We start from the raw sequence: 24,176 nt of genomic DNA, 5'->3' as shown, positions 1-24,176 counted from the left end.
TGGATCAAAAAACCCTTCTTTTCCTGTTTAATCTATATTAAAAACTTGTTTATGTTTTCTATAACATAGGTATATATACCCATGCAGCCGCTCAAGGGCCTCATATATATTGTTTAAATCATTTGAAACATGTTATCAACCAACACCACCAATATAGAATGAGGTTACAGTGCACTTTTAGTTGATAGGTTGCTGTAAGGGGTACATACAAACTTTAGAAAACTGGTGATATGTAATGCTTCATTAGCAGGAAGAAGCTCTGAAAACTAGAGAATCTGATATGCCGGGTAACGACTGTGTCTCTGCCTCAAACTCAATGATTAGTGTCATGAAAAACGGGATTAGCTTCGAGCAGCTCAGCAAATTTATTAAGGATCTCCTTCACACGTTTTCCAAGTTCATCCTTCTCTACTTCCACATCTATTTTTCCATCCTTCACATCAGCAAACACTGCATCATAAAGAAGAACCACTGCCTCATTGGCTTCTGATGGTGGCAAGCCCAACCCAGTCCCATTTCTCTCAAGGAAGCCCCTGATTAATTCAACACTTGCTAAACCATCTTTTCCACCATGCTTTTCCTCCCATATCTTGTCAACGATGTTGTTTAATTCCTTCTCATCATCCAAAAGCTGCAAAGTTATCTCAAGTTTATCAGAATTTACTGAATAGAAAAATCTAATTATCAAAATAGAATACCTATTGATAATGCTTTTTACAATTGTGAGAAAATTCCAAATTTGTTGGAAGAAGTCGGGAAACATGCTAGAGCTTCAGGCCAGCAAAATTTGTAAAATTAGTTTGGTCATTGTTCAGATGACGGGCTAGGATAGTAAAAAACTAGAGCAAAACTCAAAAGGCATGGCCAATCTGGCTGCCAATGTCACATAACTTTCCAATACTTCTTCCCATTACCAATGCCAAAAAGTTAATTTTAAAATGACTTAGATATTTATTGTTTTTACTAATATACATTAACTTATACTTTTAAGATCAAACTTATTAATGTTTTATTATTAGAAATTTTAGTATTAAGTTTCCTATAACAAATCAATTGACCAAAGCAAATTAGTTGATTTATTGTTGAAAAACAACTCTTTCAGTCTAAACTAATATCATGACCAGAGAAAAGCTGCATTTGTGCCCAAAAGGGCAAGTAAAGTTACAATTTAGACTCCTAGTAATTGCTTATATAAGCCAATGCAACCTAGTAAACACTCAATGTAGGACTTAGCATACGCGCATCACACACTTATCCAACCTTATCCACATAATTGAGGGTCTCACAGCTACTCTACAAGTCTACTCCTTTTAGGATGGGTTTGAAACTAAATACCAAAAGTACCTTTATCTACTCCTTCCTTTCTTCAAATTACTATAAAAATAAAAATAAATAAATAAAAAACACCCCCCTTTCAAGCTTTTGTTGAAGTTTCTTCTATGAAATGCCTCTGTTCCAGCTTAATGCACTCCAAACCAGCCCCTCAGATCCAGGATTCAGAATATTGTCAAATGGTCTAAAAGTAAGCTGAAACATATTTTATCCTGTATGATACCACCTTTAGAATTTCCATAAAATTTTAAAATATTGGAAATGCTTATTAGAATCATACAAACTTCCTGCAATTATTCTAGATGATAGCATATCCTCCCTTCTCTCTCTCTCTCTCTCTCTATATATATATATATATATATGTAAGTTATTTTCCACATTCATATTACAGTCTAAAGTTTTCTAACTAGAAATGAAATCAACATTGTTTGTTATATTCAAAATTATACCCAAGGACTGGTAATACCTTATTTTCCTGAAGAGGAAGTAGATTTCACAAAACAAGTTGTTGAATAAATACATTTAGGAAATTTAAAGAGAAAAAAACTTCTTAGCAGAAAAGACAAAAATGAAAAACAAAAGGAAAAAATAACTCAGGACAATGAATTGATAATAAACAGAAAAGATATGGGGTTGGACTACCTTTTTTAGCTTAGAGCCATTAATAACCTTGATATTCTGGATGACAACAATGGGCTTTTCAGCCAACACTTCTGCTAGTTCTTGAAGAACAGGCTGGAGCAATTGTGCAAATTGTGCTTGGCCCAATTCTTCTTCTCCCTCAGCCCCATGTTTCCTCAAGATATCATTTAGCAGAGGAAATTCTGTTCAATTTCACCTTGTGGATTATTAATTGAGAACAATGGAATGAGTGGAATTAAAAACCAATACTTAAAATTTAAGAGTAAATACTATCAGCAAGCTTATTGCGAGTTTAAGAGTAAATACTATCAGCAAGCTTATTGCGAGTCTCTCATTGTGGGCTAGGTACCACTGTTGAACTCTCCTCCTATTGTCATCTGGGTTGGAAGCAATTAATATTGACCTTGATCTTGCCTTCCATAATAATATGTCTGGAAAGTTAAGAATTCCAAGCAACATGCATAATTGTATCTCCTTCTAAGGATATCGCATGTCAATATTAAATTGGAGTGCACTTCAAAACACACCATCCATTTAGCATATTTTTTAGCTTTATATTGGACTCCAATTGGCCCAAGAATTCTATTGCTTCCACATAAGATCCCAACCTATGATATCCAGGATAATAATTTTGATTGTGGGCTTGTCTACCTTAGATTGTGATTCAAAATTTTTTACCATTGGTCTAATTCCATTTAACTAAAATGCAAAAATAAAGAGATGAATAAACAATATAGCCCCACATATGGTGATAAGCTACCACATATCCCAAATTCTTAAGCTTGCGAATTTGATCATCTAACCATTATCTTACACCCCCCCCTCATATGTGGACCTAGGCTCAAGACCACTTGCTCTAATACCATGATAAACTACCACTTGTCCCAAAAGATTAAATTGTTAGAAAAGAGTGAATCTAATTTAGCCATTATTCTAATAGATGGTATGGTGTCAATAGAAGAGCTAGCTTTGGTCCAGAAGAAGGGAATTGATTCTTCCCATGAAGAACAAAATTCTCCTGATTCCAGGCAACATACTTGCACAATCACTACAGCAGCAGGGGTGGGGGGTTTGGTTGGTCTACAATCATTTAATTGGGAGGGGAGGGGGAGGAGAAGACTGATAAACTGTTCATGCCAGGCCTAGACACCTTAAAAGGACCAATTTTTAGAGGTGACCTGACAAAGACAACATGCAAAAAAGAAGATTTGCACTAAACGGGAGATATTACATGACAAAAGTTAACTCTGAGGGCAGTTAATATGTAGACCAAGGCCATTGAGATGTCATATAAATAGCAAGAACAAACATAATATCAACCATGTCTAATGTGTATGTGTCAGTTTGAGCATGAATGGGCATGTGTATTTTTCATTGATAATGTTGCAAAAACATTTTCAGATTATATGGAGGGCAGATGGTTGTTCCCCATGTCACCTTTAGGGGATAATGCAATGACTAATATTTGGCCAGAAGTTGTTAGTATCAATTCCAAGTAGTCCATTCCATTAGGTCTATTAAGTTCTTCTACTTTCTCCCTTTTCCGGGAATCAAAATTTCTTTTCCTATCCTGCTTCCTTTTTCTCTTTCTTTCTTTTATAGACAATGATTTCAATCCAAAACTGAAATATCAGAAGAATATTCAGAGGATCCAAAGTCAACCAAAAAATCACAAATCAATTTACCAGAAAAAATTATTACTAGTAGTCATTTGAAAAGCGAACCTGAGAAAGGAGGAACGCCCATTTCAACTCCCATGTGGACAAGTGCATTTCGTATCTCATTCTTGCTGATCTTTCCCTTATCTTCTGCATCCAAGTCTGTGAATAAGTCCTCTGCTATCATTGCAAAGTCATCCTCGTCGTCCAAAAACAATCGGAGAATATTCCCATCCAATATCGATATAACAAGCGGATCATCTGACCAAAGTTTTGCACACAAGCATGTATCTTTTTCAATCCATAAAAAATGTTAACAAAAATTATGTGCATACATACAAAAACATATACATATATACTTATGAATGTAAATTAATTATTTCCACCAATTAATTAGTATGATTTTAGGATTAAAAAATTCTAGTTGTCTTTTGCCCCACAATTGCTTAGCAATCAAACATAGGCAAAGTAAAAAACAAAATTCATGTCTTTGATTGTTTAATAATCGTAATTGTTGATTTTTCTTTCCGTTTTTCACATTTTATTAGCAACCAAGCATACCCAAAGGCCAAATCATTATATCATAACATGTAACATCATTGATAATTAAGCTCAATTATAAATTCATACACACATACACATATATGTATATATGAAATGTACAATTTCATATAAACTGTTCCAATCAATAAGATCCAGACATTCACTCAATCTCTCTCTCTCTCTTCCCACATTTCCTCAGCCAATAAGCACAACCAAAAGTCCAAACTTCTGACAAATTATACCAGAACATTTTAACATCAAAGGCGATTAAGCTCAATTATACATGCAAATACATATAATTGTCTATTAATTCTTCCAAGCACTTGATAAAACACAATTTCAAGATCCAAATATTCAGCCTCTCTTTTTCTTTTCCCATTTTTTTCCCCTTATACAAACTTGATATCGTTAATGGATCTCTCAACCCCTTCAAAAGTACGATTGTTCCTCTCTTTCTAAATAGTCTACATAACACAATGTGTAATCTTTTCCCATATCTTCCCAGCAACCAAACAAGGCCAAAAGTAATATCTATATATATATATATAGATACACACTATTTTTGATTTGTAAGATCAGAAAGAGTTGATTTTTCTTTCCATTTCTCACATTTTCTCAGTCAACAAGGACAACCAAAAGTCCAAACTTCTAACAAAATATACCATTACACATTAACATCATAGGCATTTGAGCTCAATTATACATACACACACAAACAAACATACATAGAATCGTCTATTAATTAGTCCAAGCACTTGGAAAAACAGAATTTCAAGATCCAAAAACATTCAGCTTCTCTCTTTTTCTTGTTCCTCTCTTTCCAAATAGCCTACATTACACAATGTTTAACCTTTTCCCACATCTTCCCAGCAACCAAACAAGGCCAAATTAACACACACACATACACACTATTTTTGATTGTGTAAGATCATAAAAAGTTGATTTTTCTTTCCATTTCTCACATTTTTCCAAACACCAAACATAACGAACTAACAAACTATAAGAAAACTTTTAAGATCATTGCTGATCAAGCTCCATATATTTATATAACACCTATATGTGCATATATTAAGTTGTACATATACTACATCGATCTAGGTTATATAAGCAATTGCTGATCAAGCTAAGTATATGTATAAAACACCTATATGTGCATCTACTAAGTCGTACATATACTATATCGATCTAGGCTATATAAGCAATTACGACGAGCTCCCAATTGATTTCAAAACATGTGACTAGCATATATACGTCCAAGTCGTATATATACAATGTTGATCTGGGCTATATAAGCAATTACAATGAGCTCCAATTATAGCCAATATATTTTAAAATACATGTGACTAGCACTTATATGTCCAAGCCATACATATACTTCATTGATCTAGGCTATATAAGCAATTACGACGAGCTCCAATTATAACCAGTCGATTTTAAATTTTAAAACACATGTGACTAGCACTTATATGTCCAAGTGGTATATATACTATATCAACTAAGCAATTACGACGAGCTCCAATTATAACTAGTCCTTTTTAAAACACATGTGACTAGCACTTATATTATGTGTCCAAGTCATACATACTATATCGATCGATCTGGGCTATATAAGCGAGGAGCTCCAATTATAACTAGTCTATTTTAAAACACATGTGACTAGTACTTATTATGTGTCCAAGTCGTGACATTATATTATTATACATTATACAAATATAAATATGAATATAATATGTTTGCTTTTAGAGGTGGATACCTTTAAGTTGGTCAGCGATGGCGGCGAGGTAGTGGTTGAGCTTGAGGGAAGCTTGATCAGATGAGAGATGGGTTTGGCGAAACGAGACGACGTCGTCTTCATCGTTGAGATTGATGCTTTGGAGAGCGGAGGACTTGAGAGTTTGGGGTAATGAGAGACCGAAGAGAGCGGAGGAGGCTCTTGATTCCGCCAGCTCCAACACCTTAGCTCCGGTCATCAAATCGGCGTCGTCTTCCGCTGCTACCACCGTCAAGTCCGCCGCTCTCAGCTGAGTCCCGTCTACGATGGTCAACGCTCCGTCTGACATTTTCGCCAAGAGAGGGAGAGAGAGAAGACTTTTTTTTTTTTTTTTTGGGTGGGTTTGAACTAAATTGGCTTTGTTGTCTGAATTCTGAAATGGGAAATGTTGTTTGTTTGGGACATTTTGTTGATTTTTATTGAAAATTGACATCCTAGCGTATTATTAAATACATTTCTATACTGAATAATAAAAGTTGAGATTGAAATCTGATTGCGCTAAATAGTTACTTTTACTGGTGAGTAAATTAATTTTATATTATTTATTACAGTTAATTTTCTTAAATTTAAGGATAATATTTAGCAACTATTTAATTTAGGTAAAACTTTATTAACCTACTAGTTTCTGAGCATGCATACTCAGAGATTCCTTTATATATTTGTATAAAAGTTAATAACTTGAATCTATTATAATTTAAAAATATATATTTTTATTTTTCAAACAAATAAAAATGAAAAACTTTAAAGATAAGCAGTAACTATAATTTCTTTTTTGAATAAAAAAATCTTAAATTTTAGGAATTCTCTTTTTGAATTTAAAATGAAATTTGTTATTTGACATTTATGACCATATTTCTAAATGAAGTTACCCTTTAATAATGAATGTATTTTTGAATCACATAAAAGTACAGTTGAAAGAAGTGAATTCTCTTATATATAGTATAGATTATAAAAAATTCTAAAGTTAAATAAAGTAATATATATATATTAGAAATGAGATTCGAGTGGATGAATCGTGAGCGAAATGTTGACACATGCCAAAACAAACAGGCGCTTAAAAACAACCATTTTTTCTCTTGAAAAAAAAAAAAAAAAACAAAAGAAACCACTTTTTCTTTCTCAAAAAAAAAAAAAAAAAAACCCCACCTTTTAACTTCTCCTCCAACTAAAACGCTATTATCAATATTTTAAGAACAACTAATTAGTAAATTAATTTTATACATTTAAAATTCAATAAATTTAAATTCTATTATAAAAAAAAAATTAAACTTAAATCCCGAATAACAACCCACGTATTCTTTCTTTAAAAAAAAAAAAAAAAAATTCGTGACTTCTACTCTAACTAAAAGTCTCTTATTAACATTATATGAACAACTAATTAGTAAATTAATTTTATATTATTTGTTATGATATATTTCCTCAAATTAAGGGATAACATTGAAAAGTTGTGTAATTCAAATAAAACTAAAAATCTATCATTAAAATTTTCTAAACTTAAATCCCATACATCTCACTTTTTTGTTTTTGTTTTTTTCCTCAAGTTGCATCTTAATAAATTAATATTTTATTAGAATATTAAGTTACAAGACTCTTGACTAAAGAATAATATGTAACAATAATTTTGTGGTTGCACGATTTTCCTGGCCCAACTTCCGTTGATCAGGCCTTGGCCCAAAGCACAACCCACAATAAATACTTGTAGAGAATGGGTTAAAGAACTTGGCCTCAGTGAAACTAGCTAGTCTAATGCATGTAGTGTACTGTTTGCAGAAAGGAAATAAGAACGCAAAAAAGGATTCCTCAAGTCTGATTTTATTTCTTTTGTTCCTCTTACAATTCTGCCGTCTCTTCTTTGAGGGACTTCACTACATTATATATTTTTCTTCTTTTCATCCCAGCCTTACACCTGTTAGTCATCCAAGCATCCACTCGAGCACCTGTCCCATCAGACGCCCTCATCAGACCCTTTGTGAGTTGCAGAGGCCAAGGCGGTACTGTTCAGGAGTCTTTTCCTCATTAATGTGGCCAAGAGGGTGGTTGGGGCGCAATTAATGTGGTGGTAGCCTTCCGTGAGATATTTTGAATTTAATTCGTTTTATATGTTGGGGAAGGTGAGCTGAAAGGGCTGAGCAGAGTTTCTCGTCTGGGCTTCGTGATGTCCGAGGACGAATTACTTCTCGGACGGATTTCCTTGGAGCTGCTGGGATTGGGTAATGCTGCATACGAGGCTCTTCCTCGGATAGTACGCTCCTCGGACGGGCCTGAGTTTGGAATAGCCCATCATTTTTGGGCCGACCCCCACAATAGCCCCTCAAAACTGCGGTTTTAACCTCACTCCGAGGAGAAAAGCGGGGTTTTGATATTTGTGAGTGGAGGGAAATAAGGAGATCGTGGGGCGCGCGTGCGGTCCGTTACTTTTGACGCGCTACAATTTACGAGACGTGGCCATTAACTTCTGGAGGCGTTATGTTCCTTTCATCCAACGGCTTGGCGTGGATCCAACGGCCATCGTTTCTTCCCGTATTTCTAGGCGGGGAGGATCTTTTCTCTCTCCTCCCTGCTATATAAGACGTCAGCGGGGTTCAGTTTCTTTTTTCATCTGCATTTCTCAAACCCCAAAAGGCTCCAGAGAACTCCATCGAATCCCAGAGATATACGAACACTTGCGTCCGTTACGCCGCCGTAGCCGTTCTTGTGAAGCGCTTCGTCCAAGAGAGATTCCCAGGTGTCCTCTTGAGCGATTTGTGAAGGTACCAGTACATTTCGCCTTTCTCTCCGTTTCAATTCCTTCCTCGGACTCTACTTTTCTTTTCAGTCTTTACTTTCATTTCCTCAGTTCAGTTCAGATGGGTAGATTCGAAAAATTAGTAAAAACTCCTGCCGCTATGGAAGCCTTTAGGACTAAATACCGCATTCCCCCGAGGGTTGGGCTGCGGCACTGTCCTCTTGAAGGAATATTGACCGATAGAGTTGAGGGAGAAGTCGTTATCCCCATGATTGCTTTCATAGAGGGAGGGATGACACTTCCCATGCGCAGGATCACAAGGGAATACCTGTTCAACCATAGGTTGACGCCGTATCAGTGTGCCCCAAATATGTTCAAGATACTAGGCTGTGTAGATGTCCTAAACGAGCGGATGAATCTAGGCCTCACTTGGCATGATGTGGCTTATTTGTACGAATGCCACCGCCTCGGGGATGACGGGTATTATCTTAAATCCCGGAACGAGGTCGTTAGGTTGATCTCTTGTCTTCCAATTTCCAATAAGACCGTGAAGGATGACTTCCTCATTGCTTCTGGGGAGTGGTTCGACGGTATTCACTGTCCAACTCGGGCAGGAAACCCAGGTGCGGCGCTTTTAGGATTGATCTTTTTTGGGGAAAGGATTTAGTGTTGAGGGGTTATTTTTTCTGGCTTTCTTTGTAATTGGAAAATTTCATGATATGACCTCACTTTTCTTGGTTTGTTTGCAGACAAAAGTCACGTTGCTCCTCGGATAGGATTTGTGAACGTGCCAGCGCTGAACTATCTTCTCAGGTCGGAGATTTACGTCGCCCATGACGGACAGTTGCGCGCGGCCCATTTGATTTTGGGTTACCAGCCTCTGAGCAGCGCTTTTCAGGCGGTCGGTCACGCTATAAGGGCCGGCAGTCCGAGGCTGGCTAGAATTGACGTGTCCCTGGACGGACTCCTAGCTGACCACGATTTGCCACCAGTGGTGTTGCCAGGTGTCAGAAATCCTTACTTGGCAGAGCAGCTACCTCCGATAGATGAGCCTGGTGTTGCTGTTTTGATTGAAGAAAGAGCTGAATCATCTCGTCTTTCCCTTGAGGAAGAAATAGACAAGTTTTACTTCGAGGAGGAAGTTCAGTAAAACCCCCCGGTGGAGCCCTTTAATCCCGAAGCAGAGCAGGATCAACACTCCGCGGTTGGTGTTCCCTCAATCGTTATCTGCTCGGACGATACTTCAGACGAAGAGGTAGAGCCCATGGCAGGAAAGGGAAAGTCTCTAAAGGAGCTGATGACCTCTCGGGGGAAAGGTCAGTCATCAAAGGTTCAGCCATCGAAGGGACCAAGTCCATCAAAGGGACCAAGTCCATCAAAGGTCAAAACCCTTCCCCCTGTGGTCCCCCAGGGCGTCTCGGACCCTGGCCTTAAGGTTATCCCGGACCTGAAGAAGAAGAGGCCGGTGGACACGCCTGAGGAGGGCGAGGTGGCTGTCTAGTCGGCCAAGCAGCAGAAAACCACACGGGCGCCGAGGAGCAGAAGGGGCACCTCCTCGGGAAGTAGGGATGAGGGGAACCTTGCTGAAGTGCGCACCGCCCCTCGTCAATGGGACCCAAAGTTGGAGCTGGATGGGCTTGCCATTCCTTACACTGCTTCGGTCCGAGAGTATAATCGTGGCCGGGCAGGGTACGTGGCGGAGGCCTTAGAGCAGCCCCTACTTCTTCCTCGGGACATGGAGGCCTACAGGCGGTGCACTCAGTCCGAGCTCTTTCTATCCCTTAAAAGGGATCTCGCGTTGGTAAGTAATCCTTTTACTGCTTTGTCCATTTACTTGCTCCTGTTAGATTATATATTTTTCTTTTAAGGACGCTCTTGTTTTGTCCGCAGATTACTCAGCAGGTCTTTGTGGCTGAGGAGTTTTGCCGTAATAGCCGCAACCTGGCTGAGGTTGAGACCCAGGCTCGGACAGAGGTGGAGAAAGCCTTGGGGTCCCTCAGGCATGATCACACTAAACTCACGGCTGAGTTCAAGGATTCGGAGAACCGACGTAAAAGTGCAAAGGCTGGCTTGAAGAGTGCCTAGGATCAGGCGGAGGACCAGCGCAAACAACTGTACACGGCTCAGCTTAACCTTAACACCGAGAGGCAGGCAGTGCAGGATCTCAGGACTGCCCTGCAAAAGGTAGAGGATGAGCTGAGGCTGGCAAGGGAGGAGGCCCAGCTGATCCGAGAGGCCACAGAGGCTGAGAAGAATGCTGCTCGCCAGCTTGGGGCCGAAGAGACTGAGGCCAGGCTTTCCGAGGAGATCCCTGAGGTGTGCAGGGAGTACTACGGCATTTCATGGGCTCATGCTCTCGACGCTGCAGGAGTTCCTGCGGATTCGGCCCTAAGGCTGCCCGAGAGCATCTTCTATCCTCCGGAGATCCGAGCTATTCCTGATGAAGCCCAAGTCGCTTCGGAGCAAGACCTGGCGGTGCCTGATGCCGTCCTTGTGTCTGATGTGGCTAAGGATCCTGCCACAGACTCTACCATTGAGGTTCCTCCTCCTCAGCCCGAGCAGAAAGAAGATTCTCCCGCTAAGGATTAGCCCTCTCATTTTTTTTTTTTTTTATTTTTTTTATATGAGAGTTGTCTTGTTTTTTCATTCTTTTGTAAGGACCTCTCCTTTTAGTGTACTCGGAACATTAATATAAGATGTTCGTTTTGCTTACTAAGAATGTATGTCAATAGCGTTTTTTTTTTTTTTTTTTTTTTTTTTTTTTTTTTTTTTTTTAAACATTTGTAACGAGGTAGATACAGGCAAATGGTCAAAATGAAAATGGGTTTTTGGGTTGCTCATTCGAGGGTCGCGATGGTGCTAGACGGTGCGCATGTATTAAAAGTGATTTCCTTCAAGCAACAATCTCCCAATCTATCACAAGTAATAATCTCCCCAAAAGTCTGTGGTCCGAGGAGCCAGGCAGGGCTTAGGTTCTGCTTAAAACTACGACTTGTCATGAGTAATAACTTCCCCTAGAGTCTGTGGTCCGAGGAGCCATGCAGGACTTAGGTTTTGTTTAAAACTATGAGCTGTCATGAGTAATAACTTCCACTGAAGTCTGTGGTCCGAGGAGCCATGCAGGACTTTGGTTTTGTTTAAAACTTATAAATAGTTGGCTTAAGTAACAATTTCCCCCAAGTCTGTGGTCCGAGGAGCCATGCAGGACTTGGGTTCTGTTTAAAACTGATAAATAATCGGCTTAAGTATTAATTTACCCCAAGTCTGTGGTCCGAGGAGCCATGCAGGACTTGGGTTCTGTTTAAAACTTATAAATAATTGTAATGTAGACTGGCAAGCGGCAAATAGTCATGAAAGAGAACGTATGCTAAGCCATTTTTATTAATAATAATACCTCCTGAGGTTATTTACATTCCATGGTCGAGGTACAGCTTTTTCATCCAAATCCTCCAGGTAGTAGGCGCCTATTCCGGCCACGGATGTGACACGGTATGGTCCCTCCCAATTGGGCCCCAACTTGCCCCAAGAGGGGTTCTTTGCGCTGCCAAGAATCTTCCTCATCACAAGATCACCTGGACCCAGAGGCCGCAGTTTGACGTTAGCATCATACCCTTGTCTTAGCTTCTGGTGATAATAGGCCATGTGAATCGTGGCCTTTTCCCTTCTTTCCTCGGCTAGGTCCAGACTGCTTCCTAACAACTCATCGTTATCACCTGGGGTGAACGAGCTAGACCTTAACGTGGGGAAGTTGTTCTCGATTGGAAGCACAGCCTCTGCCCCGTAAGTCATTGAGAAGGGAGTTTCACCGGTTGAACGCCGCGGCGTTGTCCGATATGTCCATAAGACGTGCGGTAGTTCTTCTACCCATCTCCCCTTTGACTCATCCAGTCTTTTCTTCAACCCGTTCACTATGACCTTGTTCACGGCCTCGACTTGCCCATTTCCTTGGGGGTATGCGGGAGTGGAATATCGATTAATGATCCCAAACTCACGGCAATACTCCCTAAAATTCTTGCTGTCAAACTGAAGACCATTGTCGGAAATGAGTGTTCTCGGAGTTCCGAAGCGGGTGATAATGTTCTTCCAGATGAATTTCTGGGCGTCCACGTCCCTGATGTTGGCCAAAGGCTCAGCCTCCACCCATTTAGTGAAGTAATCGGTTCCGACTATTATGTATCGCTTGTTCCCCGCAGCCTTGGGGAAAGGTCCGACAATATCAAGACCCCATTGCGCGAACGGCCATGGACTGGAGAGTGGGTTGAGAACCCCTCCGGGTTGGTGGATATTTGGGGCGAATCTTTGGCACTGATCGCACTTCTTAGCATATTCCTGGGCTTGTCTCTGCATGTTCGGCCACCAGTATCCTTGGGTGAGTGCCCTGTGCGCCAGCGATCTTCCTCCGGTGTGACTTCCACATACTCCCTCATGCAACTCTTCAAGAAGAGACTCGGACTCTTCTGGATGTACGCAGAGCAGGTACGGTCCAGAGTATGAGCGCCGATAAAGCTTGCGGTCCTCTGATAGCCAAAAACGAGGAGCATTTCTACGTATCTTCTCGGCTTCCAGTCTTTCCTCCGGTAGGATCTCATCTTGGAGGAAATTCCTTAGGGGGTCCATCCAACTGTGGCTCTGTCTTATCTGATGGACTTGGGTCGGGTTTCCACTGATGGGGCTGGCCTTAACTAGATCTTCGACTAGGATTACTCGTGGCAAATTACGTGCCGAGGACGTGGCAAGAGTGGCCAGCGAGTCTGCATGAGTGTTTACGCTCCTGGAGATGTGCGTTATACTGAAGGATTCAAAGCTCTCCTGTAGCCGTTTGACTTGTCCCAGATACTCTTGCATCCTAGTATCTCGAGCTTCCAGTTCTCCCATCACTTGTCCGACCACTAATCTGGAGTCCGAGAAGGCTTCTATTATTCTTCCACCCAACCTTTGAACCATTGCCATTCCTTGAAGTAAGGCTTCGTATTCGGCTTCATTGTTCGCAGCCGAGAATCCGAGCCTTAATGACTTTTCAATGACAGCGCCGTCTGGCGATATTAAAACTATCCCAACTCCTGATCCTCTCTGGTTGGCCGCACCATCCACGTAGACCTTCCAATGCATGGTTTCCCCGGCCGAAATCGCGCCGACCAGTTTTCCGCACAGGTCTTTCTTCTCGGTCACCGTTTCTACAGAGGGCTCAGCGAATTCTGCTACCAAGTCCGCGAGGACCTGTCCTTTGATGGAGGGTCTGGGCATATATTTAATATCAAAAGCCCCCAGAAGAGCGCTCCACATGGCGATCCTTCCTGTGTAGTCAGCACTTCGAAGCACGGCTCGAAGTGGAAGCTGAGTCAGGACGATGACCGTGTGCGCCTGAAAGTAATGAGGAAGCTTCCGGGTTGCATGCACTATCGCCAAAATTGCCTTCTCTAAGGGTAGGTATCGCACCTCGGCTTCATGTAGTGACTTGCTCACATAGTACACCGGTCGCTGCACCCCATTATCATCCCGTATTAATACCAGGCTTACGGCGTGGGGTGCTACGGCGATGTAGGCAAACAGCACCTCGTCTGCCTCCGGACTGGACATGATGGGTGGTCGGGACAAGTAGTCCTTAAGCTGCTGGAAAGCCTGAACGCAATCCTCCGACCATTTAAACTCTTTCCACTTGTTTATCAGGAGGTAAAAAGGTCGACATCGATCCGCCGATCGTGATATGAACCGGCTTAATGCCGCAATCATGCCAGTGAGCTTCTGCACTTCCTTCGGGTTCCGAGGAGTCTGCAGACTGTTAATGGCTTTGATTTGGTCAGGACTTACTTCTATTCCTCTATGGGTGACCATGTACCCTAGGAATTTCCCAGACCCGACCCCGAATGAGCATTTGGAGGCATTTAGCCGCAAGCGGTGCTCCCTCAAGATAGCGAAGATGGTTCCAAGGTCTTTCACGTGTTCGGACACCCTTTTGCTCTTCACGACCATATCGTCTATATACACCTCAATGATTTTGCCCAGTTGTGGCTCGAACATCCGAGTCATCATCCTTTGGTATGTCGAACCCGCGTTCTTTAGCCCGAAAGGCATCACCTTATAATGATAATTTTCGACGGGCGTCATGAAAGCCGTTTTCTCTTGGTCCTCCAGCGCAAGGGGTATCTGATGATAGCCCTGGAAGGCATCCAGGAAACTCATTCGAGGGTGCCCCACGGTTGCGTCCACCAATCAGTCAATTTTGGGTAGGGGGAATGGGTCCTTGGGGCACGCCTTGTTCAGGTCCGTGAAGTCTACGCAGACCCTCCACTTCCCCGTCTTCTTCCTTACCACCACTGTATTTGCCAACCATTCGGGGTAAAAGACCTCTTTGATAGCCCCTGCCCTTTTTAATTTTGCCACCTCGTCTCTCACGGCACTAGCGTGCTCCTTTGAAGGGCGTTGGGGTGGCTGCTTCCTCGGAGTGGAAGAGGGGTTGACGTTCAAGTGGTGACAAATAAGGCTAGGATCGACTCCCGGGGCATCGTAGGCGTCCCAAGCGAATACATCGACGTTTTCTCTGAGAAATCTGACCAGTTCCTCCTTTTCTTGAGAGGGCAATTCAGAGCCGACCTGAAAGAACTTCTCCGGGTCATCGCTGACAGCAATCTTATCTAGGCCTTCACACCTTATCTCCTCGGCCAGCCCCTCGTTATGCTTCACCGAGGAGGCTGGTTGCTATAAGCTTTTTGAGTCCGAGGTCTCGACCGAGGGCCGATGTAAAATGGCGGCCACCACACACTTCCTGGCCACGACCTGATCTCCTCGGATCTCTTCTACTCGTCCTTGGGATGGGTATTTTACTTTCTGGTGAAGTGTGGAGGTCACGGCCTCTAGGCTGTGGATCCATGGCCTTGCAACTATCGCAGTGTAGGGCGAATAAGCGTCGACCACGATAAAATTCACCTCCACCACTTCCGCCCCAGTCTGTACGGGCAGTCGGATTAGCCCCTTTGGCGTGACAAGCTTCCCCTCAAAGCTGAGGAGGGGGGAATCATAAGCTGTTAAGTCTTCTGGCGTCAAGTTTAGCCCCTTGTATAGGTCGGGGTACATTATCTCCACCGCACTTCCCGAATCTACTAACACCCTTTTAACATCAAAACCCCCAATCCGCAAGGTGACCACCAAGGCATCATCGTGAGGTTGAACCGTTCCTTCTTTATCCTCATCCGAGAATCCCAGTATCAAAGAGCTTTCCTTTTTTAACCTCTTGGGCTCTCTTTGCCTGCCCATGTAGGGGAAATGATCCACGGCTAATACCCTGGGGATGGGCGGCCCAGTTCTTCCTGGTGCAGTGAGGATGACATGTATCGTCCCGGTGGGGGGTCTTAAAGACACGTCCCTTCGAGGTTCTTGTGCTGCTTGGCCGGGATGGCCGCTTGATGGGTGCAGCAGGTGACGTAACCTTCCTTCTTGGACCAATTGATCTAGATGATTCCACAGACTCCTACAGTCCTCAGTAGTATGCCCGTGGTCCTGATGATATTGGCAGTACAGGTTCTGATTACGGTTGGCAGGGTTTCCAGCCATCTTTCCCGGCCATCTGAAATAGGGTTCATCCCTTACTTTCTCCAGTACCTGTTGTACTGGCTCTCTGAATACGGCATTCACTGTTTGCGGGGTGCTCTGCCCAGCCTGTCGCGAAAAATCTCTCCTCGGCTGACCAGGATTGTGACGTTCCATTCTGAAATCATTTGCCTTAAAGGGGACGACCTTCTCCTTGCCCTTCCCTTGCAGCTGATCCTCCTCCACTCTTTTGTACTTGTCGATCCTATCCATCAGCTGTTGGACGTCAGTAGCTGGTTTCCCGGTGAGGGATTTCCTTAAGCCATGCCTAGTGGGGAGGCCGCTTGTGAACGTGCTGATAGCAATGTTATCATGGTTGTCATTTAAATCGTTATACACCTCCCAATACCTATCCGAATACGCTTTCAGGGTTTCTCCTTCGTGCATGGACAAGGACAGCAGCGAACTGAGAGGTCGAGGGACTCTAGTGTTTGTAATGAAACGGGAGCAAAAAGCTTGAGTGAGCTGCTTGTAGGAGCCCACGGAGTTTGTTTTCAGGCTGTTGAACCATCTCATTGCCATCGATCCCAAGCTAGAGGGGAAGATTTTGCACATCAGGGCCTCGTTTTGCGAGTAAATTGCCATCTTTTGATTAAACTGACTCACGTGCTCCACCGGGTCTGCTTTGCCGTGATAAATGGCGAACGCCGGTTGGTTGAAGCGTCTTGGCATCTTAGCCCCTTCGATTCTATTAGTGAAGGGTGATCTTGAAACCTGATCCAACGCCTTCTTCATGGCGTCGCTCCCCGAGCCTTTGCTGGACGGGCGCTCATACTTTCGTACAAGGCGTGGTTCCTTTTCGTAAGAAAAGGTTTCGCTAGGTGGGGTCCTTGACCTTCGTCTGTAACTCACGTCTTCTGGACTAGAAGACTCGCCTGAGTCAGAGGGAGATCGTCTTCGCTGCGCACGTCGTAACTTCCTTTTTAGGTCATCTATCTCTCGCTGCATGGCCTGGTGACTATTTCGCCTCTGAGACACGTGACTTCCTATCTGAGTGTGACTCTGGCTCGTCCGGGTGGTATGCACACTCCCTTCACGATTCCCTCTTTCACCTGGGCCAGTTGGGTTATTTTACCTCTGGGACTCGGCATGTCGTGTCCGTTGGGAGTTAGCTTGGTGAGGATCCTCTTGGTGCGGGTCTAGTTCTGACATGCTTGACCGTTGCACTAGCTGATGCCCTAGTTCTTCCCACAGACGGCGCCAATTGTGGTTGCACGATTTTCCTGGCCCAACTTCCGTTGATCAGGCCTTGGCCCAAAGCACAACCCACAATAAATACTTGTAGAGAATGGGTTAAAGAACTTGGCCTCAGTGAAACTAGCTAGTCTAATGCATGTAGTGTACTGTTTGCAGAAAGGAAATAAGAACGCAAAAAAGGATTCCTCAAGTCTGATTTTATTTCTTTTGTTCCTCTTACAATTCTGCCGTCTCTTCTTTGAGGGACTTCACTACATTATATATTTTTCTTCTTTTCATCCCAGCCTTACACCTGTTAGTCATCCAAGCATCCACTCGAGCACCTGTCCCATCAGACGCCCTCATCAGACCCTTTGTGAGTTGCAGAGGCCAAGGCGGTACTGTTCAGGAGTCTTTTCCTCATTAATGCGGCCAAGAGGGTGGTTGGGGCGCAATTAATGTGGTGGTAGCCTTCCGTGAGATATTTTGAATTTAATTCGTTTTATATGTTGGGGAAGGTGAGCTGAAAGGGCTGAGCAGAGTTTCTCGTCTGGGCTTCGTGATGTCCGAGGACGAATTACTTCTCGGACGGATTTCCTTGGAGCTGCTGGGATTGGGTAATGCTGCATACGAGGCTCTTCCTCGGATAGTACGCTCCTCGGACGGGCCTGAGTTTGGAATAGCCCATCATTTTTGGGCCGGCCCCCACAAATTTAATTTAAATAAAACTTTACCATTTAAGTTTTAGAAATTTAAATTCTACTCCAACTAATTTCTATATATATATATATTAAGCCATGACTTTTCGATATAATTTCTTTTAACCAATAAAGTCATCTCTATTATTAAATCCCACATGATACACCCCACATTGTTGTATTTTTTTTCCCAATATGCAACTTACGCTTATATTTTTAATAAATCCATCTTACTTATTGTTCTTTGCTTTTAAATTTGCATGAAGGATATTATGTCAAAAGTAGCTTAATATTCTCTCAAAAAAAAGTAGCTTAATATAAAGAAGTAAAACAATAGACACCCATTTAAGTTATTGGTTCTCTTACATAAAATTTTAATTTTTTTTACTTAAATTAATTAGCAAATTAATTTTATATTATTTTTTAGAATATATTTCCTCAAATTAAGGAATGATATTTAACAAATTTTTAATTTAGGTAAAATATTATCATTTAAATGTCAATAAATTAAATTCTATTCAAACTAAAAGTTTATTATCTATACTACTATTTGAGGGGCTTCCCTTATTTGGGATTCTTATTTTTTTGGTTAAAAAATGCCCTTACATTCCTAATTAAGAAGAGACAAAACTAAAAGACGATCTGGTAAAAATATGACTCTAACTCTCACTAAAACATAATGTCAAAAAAAAAAAAAAAAAAAAAAAACTCTTACTAAAACATTACCTAAAAAATAGAGTTACTCTCCTGTTGATTTTCAAATTGTTTTATTCACTTATAAATTAGATTCTCAAAAATAAAAATTATATATAAAAAATAAAACACAAGTTGTTGTTGTTTTTTTTTTTTTTTTGGGCTTAGGACCACTAAGCCCAATATTTTTACTTTTTTTTTCTTCTCATTTTCCCCTTTATCAAGACTTAAACGTCTCTCTCTCTCTCTCTCTCTCTCTCTCTCTCTCTCTCTCTCTCTCTCTCTCTCTCTCTCTCTCTCTCTCATATATATATATATTGATAATAGTGGTTTAAATAATTAAATGAATTTATTGTTGTACTTAAATGTTTGTTTATGATAAATATTTCTATTTTCAAATAATAATGAGTATTTATCTATTTATTTTATCAAAGTAAATCAGTAAATACAAATTCACTTTAATTGTTTGGTTTTATTTAAATTAAACAGTTGTTAAGTGCTATCTCTTAATTTGAGAAAATACATCATAACAAATTTTAAAAAAAAACTTGTGTTTATTGAATTACTTCGATAAAATAAATAGATAAGTACTTGTAGGGTCTCGTTTTTCAGCCCAATACCACATGGTGGGTGGGATCTTAGACCAGTGGGCCCAATACAATGAATTTGTAGAGAGTGGGCTAAAAGGATGAGCCTTGGTGAACGGACAGTCGTTAGTCATGGTGTTCATGATGATCGCACAGAGGTGAACTGAGCTTATCCAAGAAGACTTTCTCCTCGGCATGGCCTGGGTGGCTCCGGTTCTTGGACCTGGTCCCAGTCCCCTTTCTGGATTGCTTCTTCCTCCTTTTATACTAGCTTTTTCCCTCCCCCCAACGTCCACGAGTAGGTTCAGCTTTATAGGGTTGGTACTTGTCCCATCAGCCCATATCCAAAGTGGTTGGGGGTGGTTGTAAAAGCTGAAAAGAATAGCTCTGCCAGGTGCAGAGTACTTAATTGCAGTAATGGTAATCTTTCCTTTGTTTTTTGTTGTTTTAGTACTTTTCCTGTTCGGCGAAATGACCCGGAATGTCATCACAAGGACCGAGTTGCTCCCTTTGCCCTCGGCTACATTTATGGCTGAGGAGGGTCCTTCCCATGGCCGAGGAGGGTCCTTCCCATGGCCAAGGGGTGGGCCTTCCTTGGATCGGGCCTTGGGCCCAGCACGAACATTGACATGGGCTTCTCGGTTTTTATACCCCCTACAGTACTCATTATTATTTGAAAATATAAATATTTATCATAAACAAACATTTAAGTACAACAATAAATTAATTTTATTATTTAAACCACTATTATCTATATATATATGAATGAGAGAGAGAGAGAGAGAGAGAGAGAGAGAGAGAGAGAGAGAGAGAGATAAACAAAACTGAAAACTAATAATTAAAATTCTAAAACATTAATGAAAAGAGATTGCATAATTATCAATACTAAATATAAGAGGATAAATTACAAATTACATTCCTAAAGTTTGGAAGTATTTGGATTTTACATCTTGAAGTTTCAAAATTTTGGGGTGTAAAATTTAAATACTCCCAAACTTTAGGCAGTAAAATCCAAATTTTGAAACACTAGGGTATAAAATCTAATACCTCTAAATTTCAGGGGGTAAAATTCAAATTCTGAAATTTCAGGATGTAAAATCTAAATACTCTCAAAATTTAGGAGTGTAATTTGCAATTTATCAAATATAAAATAATATTATATTCTAACATAAATGAAGATAGTTGTAAATCATAAATGAAGATAGCTCTAATATACTCCCTCCCTCTCACATAGGGGAGGGTCCCACCCACCATTGGGGAGAGAGAGGGAGTATACTCTCGGATTACTTAATAAATTTCCTAAACACAGAGAGATAATGAGATATCATTGCACACAGCGCACCAATGACTGAAGTGGAGTTCGTCTATGGCTTAGGTAGTTAGGTGTGGGTTTACTGGCAAGTTATGGAGGCAAAGTGTGCAACATTGTGTGTAGACCGACATAAGGATTATTTTTATCTAAATGGATTTGGTTTTTTTTTTTTTTTGGGGGGGGGGGAAATACTATTTTGATTCCTAAACTTTAAAATATTCTCTTTTTTGGTTCCTAAACAATTAAAAAGTTCAATTTTTGTCCCTAAACTATTGAAAATATTTTACTTTCCATCCTCAAATTTTACCAAAAGTTTATTTTTTGTCCCCTAAATTATTGAAAAATTCTTTTTTCAACCCTATTTTTGTCTCTAAACTAATAAAAAAACTCTTTACAAAATATAAGGATGAAAAGAAGATCTTTTTAAAATTTAGGGATGAAAAAAAAAACTTTTAGTAAAGTTTAGAGATAAAAATATTATTTTACTTTTTTTTTTTTTTTTTAGTGAAACAGCATATAGACTCTTATTTTTTTTAAAAATATTTTATTTTATAATATTGCTGATTTGGGATTTACTGAAGATGTTATTGTTGTTTGTATCTGTTTGGATGGGCTATGGGCTAATCAATGGGCTGGATTTTATTAATTTTGAGTTCCATGTATCATTTTTTGTATTACCTTTTTGGATTTTTTCTAACCCCATGTCTAAAATTTGAGAGAAATCCAAAACAAGTATTTTTTTTTTTTAATTTAAGATAATTATTAAGTTTAGTACCACCACAAATGGGAATTTCATAAAGCTAGGGGGCCATGGCCACTCTAGCTACACCACTGCTAGCAATTATCATGCATGCAAACCTATCTATTTTCACAAAATGAGATTTTTCAGTATTCTATGGCAATCTGCACAACGTATACATGATCCATATTCGTAACTCTCAGTCTCACCCTATCATATAATAAGGATAAAAGGTTAAATCAAAACATCAAATACCCTTATGACTTATAAGCAATTGAAGAAACCAAACTAGCTAAAACATTGCCATGATATTAATTTTTACATATAAGAAATGAAAAATGATACTAATATCATTAAAAAGAAACAAACTCTTACAAATTAATTCATGACTATGAGACTATGAGAGGGCATAACATGAATTTTCCCTTTATTCCAAAAGGAACCACTTGTCTAAGGATGGCTATTGTTCTGGGATTTATTCCATGGATAACAAAGATCATATTTGCCACTATCAATATCGTAGAGACAAGGACCCCCCTCTTTTACACTCCACCAACAAGTGTGTGGGCAATGATCATAATCTCTTTTGTAGATGTAAATATCAAAATAGTGTGATGCACCCTTCCAATCCATTCTGCAAAAGTATAGTGTAGTGGCGAAGATGTCAGGTTTGAAACTAAATCCAAATGTGCCACCTTTAGGGAGTGAAATGACTCCAATATCGTCATTTTTGGATTGACAATGGGTGGTCAAGACCAAACCATTTTCCAAATTATTAGAGACTTTCATATGTACTCTTGGTGGGAAAAAAAAAGCGTCGCACGTAGTTTTGAGCAAGAGAAGCAGCAAGTATGCTAATCTAATGAATGGACTCATGATGTTTGATTGAGATTTGTTGTTGGAGGGAGACAACTGAGTATGGCTTGGGTATTATTTTTGTTGATTTTCCTATTATATATTACTTTTACTTCAACATTTAACAAATTTAGAATTAATAAAAAAATGTAGAAAATGGATATTCCTTGGGATATGTTGTTATTGCGCATTTAATAGTAGCTTTATTTTTTCTCTCTCCCTTTGTTAATTACAATTCCCAAGAGTGAGTGAGAAAGGCATATATATTATTTGTGATGCTGACTAGTTTTCTTAGGACATTGATTAACAATTCATTTTAGAAAAGTTTTAACATCACTTTTATGAAAAATGAAAAAAGTTATCAAAACATAAATTGTTTTTTTTTTTTTTCCTTTTTCTATAAAAACTTTCTTTTAATGAATTATTAACCAAAGTCCTAAGAACATTTGTTAGCATTTTTCATTATATAACGCATACTGAATCTCTCTTCTTAATTGCCTACCGCTTCCACATAGATTTTTTTATTTTTTATTTAAGATTTTATTTTATTATTATTTTATTTATAATGCTGTGCATATCTTAGCTAATTTTAAATTAGTTAACTTCAATTTAATGTTAGTTTGAGTTAGCTCATTTGGTAAATTCTTTTGTTCTCAAATAAGAGATCTCTAGTTTGTGTGTGTGTGTGTACGTATGCTCATGTGTGTGTATGTGTTAGGCGGTTGTCTTGACCAATATATTAGTGTCACAGCTTGGGAAAATTATTAGGTACTCCCGGAGTACCATAAATGGATACTCCCTAGTCCCTCCTCTCATATGAATGATGGGTCCCACCATGAATTTAATTAGTGGGACTCACCATTCATGTGAGAGGAGGGAGTACGCATTTATAATATTCCGGGAGTACATAATAATTTCCCCACAACTTGATCCTCCCCAAACAAAACTTTCTAACTCCGCTCCTATGTATATATTGAAGACATTTGATTTTAGGATGACTTTGAAATAATTTTTTAATAAGCTTTTGTGTACTCACTATTTTATACATACATATGCTAATTTATATTTATTTTTAATTGGACTTAAATTATATTATATATTTAATCATTACTAAATGACATAATAGGTAGTTCAATAAACGAAGACAATCATATTAAATATTTATCATAGTTACATATTTAATTGTTTCATATAAAAACAAAATCATAATAAATATCTATTAATAAATACCATAATAAATATCTATTAATAAATACCATAATGATCCAATTTCATATTTAATATTTCATAATAAGTATTAAATTATGGGTAAAATGATGTAGTTTTGAGGATTTAAAGACAACAATGGATGCCTACATAACGGAAGAATAGATTGGAGATTTTTGAAATTTAGAGGATTGAAATGAGAGAACGCAAACTTATTAGAGGACTGTAATGAAAAATAGTGAAACTTAGAGGACTAAAATGAGAGAACGCAAACTTAGAGAATTGTAATGAAAAATATTAAAACTTAGAAGATGAGTTTTGGATTTTAGCCATTTTTTATTTTATTTTATTTATACAGGTAACTAAAAGGATAGAAAAATAAAACAAGATAAGAAAATGATGATGTGATCTACGCCGAATAAAAAAATATATGAATATTTTCATGTGAAAGAATTAGGACTTTAAAAGAAAGCCTTGTAGATCATTTGAAAACATATTCAAGGAAATCTAGATTTAACTGAAAAGTTCTTATCCTTGTTGACACATGAAACAACCTTAGGTCAAGACTATTTTACCCAAGTTTTGAAGTTATCTAGAAATGATTTCATATTCTGGTTGGTTACACTTTTCTCCCCCCTTAACTATTTTACCATTC

The 24,176-nt window shown here is 39.6% G+C and overlaps 1 protein-coding gene across 2 annotated transcripts; it reads right to left on the bottom strand.

Annotated features, from left to right (window-relative positions):
• LOC126717415 (uncharacterized) lies at positions 1–6,360 on the bottom strand. 2 transcript variants are annotated; one of them, XM_050419148.1, is made up of 4 exons: positions 5,929–6,360; positions 3,699–3,923; positions 1,975–2,156; positions 1–631 (listed from the first exon to the last, which is right to left on the bottom strand). In XM_050419148.1, exons 1-4 carry the CDS (start codon positions 6,233–6,235, stop codon positions 314–316), a joined length of 1,032 nt encoding a protein of 343 aa, XP_050275105.1. In that variant the 5' UTR covers positions 6,236–6,360; the 3' UTR covers positions 1–313. The 2 variants fall into 2 exon arrangements, with proteins under 2 accessions (XP_050275105.1, XP_050275106.1); XM_050419149.1 differs by having other exon boundaries at positions 3,699–3,893; positions 5,929–6,355.
• Positions 6,361–24,176: the final 17,816 nt, after the last annotated feature.

The sequence above is a fragment of the Quercus robur genome, chromosome 3, assembly GCF_932294415.1.
Source record: "Quercus robur chromosome 3, dhQueRobu3.1, whole genome shotgun sequence".
NCBI classification, from domain to species: Eukaryota; Viridiplantae; Streptophyta; class Magnoliopsida; order Fagales; family Fagaceae; genus Quercus; species Quercus robur.
Note: the sequence above shows the minus strand (reverse complement) of the source record. Positions and strands in the feature narration are given on the sequence as shown.